At 61.5% G+C, this 6,000-nt stretch overlaps 1 protein-coding gene across 1 annotated transcript in view; it reads left to right on the plus strand.

Moving 5' to 3' along the window:
* MRPL23 (mitochondrial ribosomal protein L23) overlaps nt 1–5,532 on the plus strand; it is a 71,245-nt gene extending 65,713 nt beyond the window's left edge. The window contains exons 6-7 of the mRNA XM_055355151.2: nt 2,124–2,273; nt 3,689–5,532. Coding sequence (XP_055211126.1) covers nt 2,124–2,273; nt 3,689–3,746 — 208 coding nt within the window. The 3' untranslated portion in view covers nt 3,747–5,532. The remainder of the gene's footprint in view (nt 1–2,123; nt 2,274–3,688) is intronic.
* Nucleotides 5,533–6,000: the final 468 nt, after the last annotated feature.

Genomic DNA, 6,000 nt, shown 5'->3' on the forward strand with positions numbered 1-6,000 from the left:
GTGTTCTCACTCAAGGACCCCACTGGTTTGTGAGGTGTCTGTTGGGCTGGACACAGTTGCTGCTTCCAAGTTGGGAACGCAGTGTCCCTGGGCCTCTGTCCCTTCCAGCCTTGTTTTCTGTCTGCTGGTCTTCTCTTTGGGATCTCTCTCTCTCTCTCTCTCTCTTGTTCTCTGTGCTAACAGTTCTTAGAGACTCTCTTCAGGGGACTTCTCCTCCTCCTGACTCTGAAGTCCTCCTGTATCCCCACTTTCCTACCCCTGCTTCCTTAGGTTCACGCTGACATCAAGCAAGGTGGCCCCAGGACACCCTCTCCAGGGCTGCCTTCTCGTCTCTCCCAAAACACTCACAGCCCCCCAGAGCCAGACCCTCCCCCGTCAAAGACAAGCCATGCTGTCTTCAGGTCCTCTTTCTCCCACTCGTGGACAGGCCCCAGCCAGGCTGGTCCGGGCCATCTTCTTCCCCAGGACCCCCATCCTCCACCCACAGGAGTGGCCACTATCTGGAATCTCAGCACGCCAATGCCAGTGGGATCTGAGCCAGGAAGACTGGAGAAGTCTCTTGGTAGGAAAGGTGGCTGGCCCTCCTCTTCCTCGCCAGGCTCCTAGAGGTCGTGAGTAGAGGGATGTGGACAGAGGGGACAAATGGCCCAGACTTTGTCTGGGGCTGACAGTGCGGTCCCAGAGAACAGGCACCACGTGGGAGGGGTGTACATGTCGGAGTGGCTTCGTGAAGGCCAGGGCAGGGGCTTGGGCAGGACATGCCCCGCGGAGGAGAGCCCCTTGCTCCCTGCTTGGTGAGAAAGGGCTATCTGACCAGGGGGGGTTTTAAGCCCTTGGCCGTGGGTCTGGTTCATAGCAGGAGCTCAAGGGATATTTGTTGGATAAATGAAAGGATCAGTAGATGAGCAAGTGGACTGACTAAGGCTTAGAGAAAGGAGGACGTGGCCTGGGCTTTTCAAGGCACAGAGGACGCCTTCCTGGTCCAGATTCAAGAGGGAGCGAGGGCCTCCTTCCTCCCTCCACGCCAATCGTTCCTGGCCCCTTCCAGAATCATCTGGAAGCTAATCCTTTAGAAAACAAATATTTCAGACATCTCAACAACACAGGCCCTCCAAGTGGGGCCTGAGCAGATGGGCTGGGGCCTGGAAACTATCCCACACCCCCAGACGCTGGAGCCCACCACACCGCCCCAGCAACGTCCGCAGGGGACGCAGACCTCGGCCAGGAAAGTGTCAGAGCCGCCGGCCACCTGCCTGGGCCCCCGCTCCTGGGCCCTGTCCATTCCCCTTGGCAGCTTGAGCCATGGACAGGACATTCCTGAAGGCTGAGGCTGCACATTGGGGGGTTTGGGGCTGGAAAGGCTGGGGCAAGGTCCACAGTCACCCGCGGCTGGGCCATGCGGCTGCCTCTCCTGCCTCCCTCCCTCCCCATGCGCACCTTCCCGCGTGGGGCTGGCCAGGAAATGGGGCATTTGTCTCTGTGGCCCTTCCTGCTGTCTGTGCCGGGCTGCCCATCTGGTCTTTACCACTAGGTCCCTTTCTGCCCAGCGTCCACTGCACATGGTTCAAGCTGGCCACCAAGGCTGCACTCAGAGTCCCAGGGACTGGGTCAACATGGCCTCCTGTGGTGGGGTTGCCTCCTGCTCGCCAGGCTCTGGGGAGCAGCTGCACTTGGCACCCAACTGCTCCCGGTGGAGCCCTTTTTCCCACCCAGCCCAGAAGCTCCCTGAGCACGGAGACTGTCTTCTTTGGATCTGTTATATCCCCAGCAGCAGAGCTGGGCCCTGTCCCAGAACTCGGAGCCCAGCACATAGGGGCACCCAGCGATGGGCCGAGAGCGTTCATGAGCCCCGAGTGGGGCCAGCCCCGCCTGAAAAGGCCATCATCACGGAGACAGGAGCAGGGCTGGCAGAGAGACGAGGACAAGGGCTTGGAGGTGGGAGGTGGATGCTGCCGCCGGGGCCAGTGAGGGCCAGTGAGGACCACTCTCTCTGCACGTGTCCTCCGGCCCTGTGCGTGGAGCCCGGCCCACTCACTGGGAGCAGAAGTGATTGCATTGTTCTCAGATCTGGTCCGTAACAGTCTCCAGAAGGATCCTCTACGTTCTGCTCCCTCTACCTCCAGCAGCTTCAGGAGTGCAGAGCCACAAGGCTGCAGGAGCCTGGGTCTCCAGTCACCTGGAGGAGACCCTGCCCACACCATACTCAGACCACCCTCCCAGAATGGTGACTGTGCAGAGATGCACGCATGTCGGCTGCACCCCACCATCTTGGGGTGAGTACAGTGAGGGAGGACCACACGAGGGGCAAGAGGGAAGGGGGGCACCTCTCCACACAGGAGCGCCTACCCTGTCCTGACACACGTGCTGCCCTGGGGGCAAATCATTTCTTCGCTCCCAGCCCTAGTGTCTCTGTCCATAAATAGGGGTGGGGGCAGAGCCACACTTTAGTGCTTTCCACTGCTGCCTGCTGCGGGCACACACAGCATGCACTCGGATTAAACTCAGGGAGACTTCCCCTCCATGGAGATGGGGTGTGGCAGGTGCAGGCTGGTAGAGGGAGGGTGGCTGTGGGAGGAAGGTCCCGGCCCGTGTGACCCTGTTGGTCTGGCAGAGGGAGGGCAGCTGTGGGGAGGACCCTGAGGGTGGAAGGTCCCAGGCTTTGTGGCCCTGCTGGTCTGGGGAGGAGCTCTTTCACAGGCAGAGGCTGCGTCCCCACCTTGGACCGTGGACCTTGACCCGGACTGGCCGGCAGGACCCTCCCCTTGAGGGGATGTGAGAGGGGGTGAAGGAAAGGGTTGAGGCGGCCCTGGGGAGGGGGCTCACGGTGTGTGGAGCCAACAGTCTCCGTCTTGACGAACGTGCAGGCCCTGTCCTTTCCCTCACCCCTCAGGGTACATATTTCCAGAAAGAAATCACTTCCAATTCCAAGGGCTCCATGGAGGCGGATTTTTCCATCTGGGCTTTTCTGATGAGCTTTCTTGGAGGAAACTTCTGCGTTAACTCACTTCCCTCCTCTGTGCCTCATGCGGGGACAATTAGGGGAGGCAGGGAGACCTGAAGCCCGGAGCCGGCCGCCGGGAACCCGTTTGTCCGCGCGCGCTCGGAAACCTGGAGGCAGCTCCCCAGTTCCTGTCTCTTCCCCGGGCGGGTCCCCACCTGGCCTGTGGCGTGACTGTGAGTCAGGGGTCTGGATCCTCCAAGGCCCGCAGGATCCGGGTGGATGGGCCACGTCTCTGCACGTGCAGCCTCTCCTGGGTCCCCTCTCACATCCGGCTCTGGCTGGGCCATTTCCCACGCCGTGGCTTCCAACTGCTCAGCCCGACTGCATCTGCACCGTTGCTGGCCGAGGGGAGGCCGCCTCTGCCTTCCCAGCCAGGACCCTGGGCCCCCTGTGCGTTTCTGGACCTCACTCTTGGCGGCCACCCGCGCCCTCACCCACATTCTCCCTCCGAGTCCTCGTGGCCTGGTACACTTGGGCTCTGGGCTGCTGTTTCCAGGACCCGTGGGACAGGTGGCCTGGCTGCCCAGAGCCACGCTCCCCGGGCCCTTCTCCCCTCCTGCCCTTCTTCCCAGCAACCTGCAGATGGTTGGTGTTCCCTTCACCTGTGCCTGCCTGGCCTTCTCCTGGCCCCATGGCGAGGCTTCTGGGAGCACGGACTGCTAAGGGCTGCACTGTGTCTCTGCCCAGGCACGGAAGTCCTGACCCCACAACCTCAGAATGGGCCTGTCTGGAGGTGGATCTTTAAGGAGGTACCAAGTTAAGATGGAATCATTAGGATGACCCTGAGCCCGTCCAACTGGTGTTTCTATAAGCGGAGATCAGAGCACAGACGCTGACAGGGCAACAGCCACGTGAGGACACAGGGAGATGGCGGGGTCTGCAAGCCCAGGAAAGAGGCCTCAGGAGGAACCCGCCCCGCGGCACCTTGACCTCGGACTCTCTCTCTCACGCTGTGGTACTTTCTGACAGCAGTCCAAGAAGACTGAACTCGTCACCTCCCGCTCCGTTTCCCACCACCTCTGGCCTGCCTGGCCTGTTTCCTCCAGCCTCCCACCCCTCCTCGTCAGCCAGTTGAAAATGCCCCTTTTCCCAGGACTGGTCTCTCCATGGGCACCCCTGACCTCCAAAGGGAGTCCCACTGTGCCTCGCTTTGGGGGTAATCAAGATTGCCCCTCAGCCTCTCAGGCCCCTCCCTGCTCTTGGGTGCTGGATGCCCTGGGGACCCTTCACCAAGTCGCCCTGCTGTGGCTCTAGCTGGGCATGAACAGGTGCTGTCTCCAGAGCCCGAGGTCCTCAGAGGGGCCAGGCCCTCTGTCGTGGGAACAAGGACCCTAAGGCCCGGGAGGGGAGCGGCACACGGAGAACAGGCTGGGGACGTGGGCGTGAGCAGCTGGGCATGAGCCCTGCCCGCTTTGTCCCCTGGGGAGCCTGGCCTGGGAAGCATTAGCTTGGCCAGAGTCTCCCTGATGGGATTGGAAGCCCAGCCCTGCCTGGGAAGGCGCCTGTGGGCTGATGGGGATGGGGTGGCCGGGGCCCTGGGCTTCCAGGGTGCATGAAGCTCCTGCCCACACAGGGAGTCAGGTTCCTGTCCTGTGCACCTGGATGCTCCGGGAAGGACTGCCTTGGGGTCTGGCCACGAACTCCACTGGCTCCAGCGCTGCAGCCCCGCAGAAGGTGCTGCAGCACCCGCCCTGCCCAACACAGGCGCGGCTCTGGGGTCTGGCGTGGGCAGGGGATCTGGCATGGACCCATCCTCTTGAGGGCCTCTGGCGTGGTGGGTGGCAGGCTGGGGAGAGGGCTGCTGCCCTCCTTCTGGGCCTCCCAGCCCTACAAGGGTGGCCTGGAAGGTGGGCAGTGCACCCTGGCCTGAGGTCCCATGGGGATGCAGCCAGTCCTCTTTAGAAGGGCCCCCTCCACCCCTACCCATCAGCATCCATGGCCCTAGTACCAGGGAAGGAGGCCCAGGCCATGGGACCCCTGGACCAACCAACCCAGCCAGTTCTGGAGCTACCCGGGGCACCCGAAGAGTATGTCCCTCTGTTCCCAGGAGCCCCACTTTAGGGCCGTTTCCTGGGCTGACTCCCTGGCCTGCAAGCCCCCAGGTTGCTTACTAAGGCCAAACCCCCACCCATGCCACTGACCGCCCCTGCTCTCTGTTATCCAAAGCCCTCAGCTCCCTGTGCCCTCTGGGACACGGGGCCTCCTCCCTACAAGGAAAGCTGGGTCCCAAGCGCGACTCTGGCCTCTCCATCCTGCCCCCCTGGCCACCCACCCCCTCGCCCTGTTTCTCTGTCCTGCAGGACTTCCTCTGGCTTTATTGTTTTAAGTTGGTGGTTGGGCCAACAGCCAGCTTCAATTACACTCCTCGCCTCCTCCTCCTCCTCCTCCTCCTTTGGCCCCTCCTCCACCTCTTCCAGCCCTTTTCTGCCCTAGGCCCAGGGGTGGGCCTTGGGCCACAGCTGACTGTGGTACCCAGGCAAAACAGCCCTAGGAAAATGATAACAGAAAATAATAAAAATTATTTTTCTCTCTCTCTGTCTCCTTCTCCTCCCCCACCTTCCCCTCCCATCATAAAACAAGGAATTTATTTTTCGCGTGGCGCTCTGGGTCGCAGGCAACCACTCCGGTTTTCCCGCTGCGCTGAGCAGGCTGGCGGAGTTCTTGGGTTGATTTTGGGGATGGGAGGTGGGGAGTTGGGGGGGCAGGAGAGCGTGTTTGTTTTCCATTGCTTTTGCAAAAAAAGGGGAGGGGAGAGAGGGCCTGTGCGGAGGCTGAAGCCACACTGGGGCCCTCTCACTCTCGCTGTCTGCAGAGAGCCAGGAAGAAGGATCAGAGGCGAGAGAGGGGCCGGGGATGGGGCCAGGGACAGGGCCGCTCCCCCTTCGGTTCCCTTTTCCCTTTTGGGTCTGAGGTTAAACAGAGGGCAGCTGGGGCCCGCAACCTCTGCCCTCTGACATCTTTGAACTCAAAAGTCTTTGATGTTTTAACATGCCTCCCCA

This window comes from Gorilla gorilla, chromosome 9 (assembly GCF_029281585.2).
Source record: "Gorilla gorilla gorilla isolate KB3781 chromosome 9, NHGRI_mGorGor1-v2.1_pri, whole genome shotgun sequence".
Classification (NCBI taxonomy): domain Eukaryota; kingdom Metazoa; phylum Chordata; class Mammalia; order Primates; family Hominidae; genus Gorilla; species Gorilla gorilla.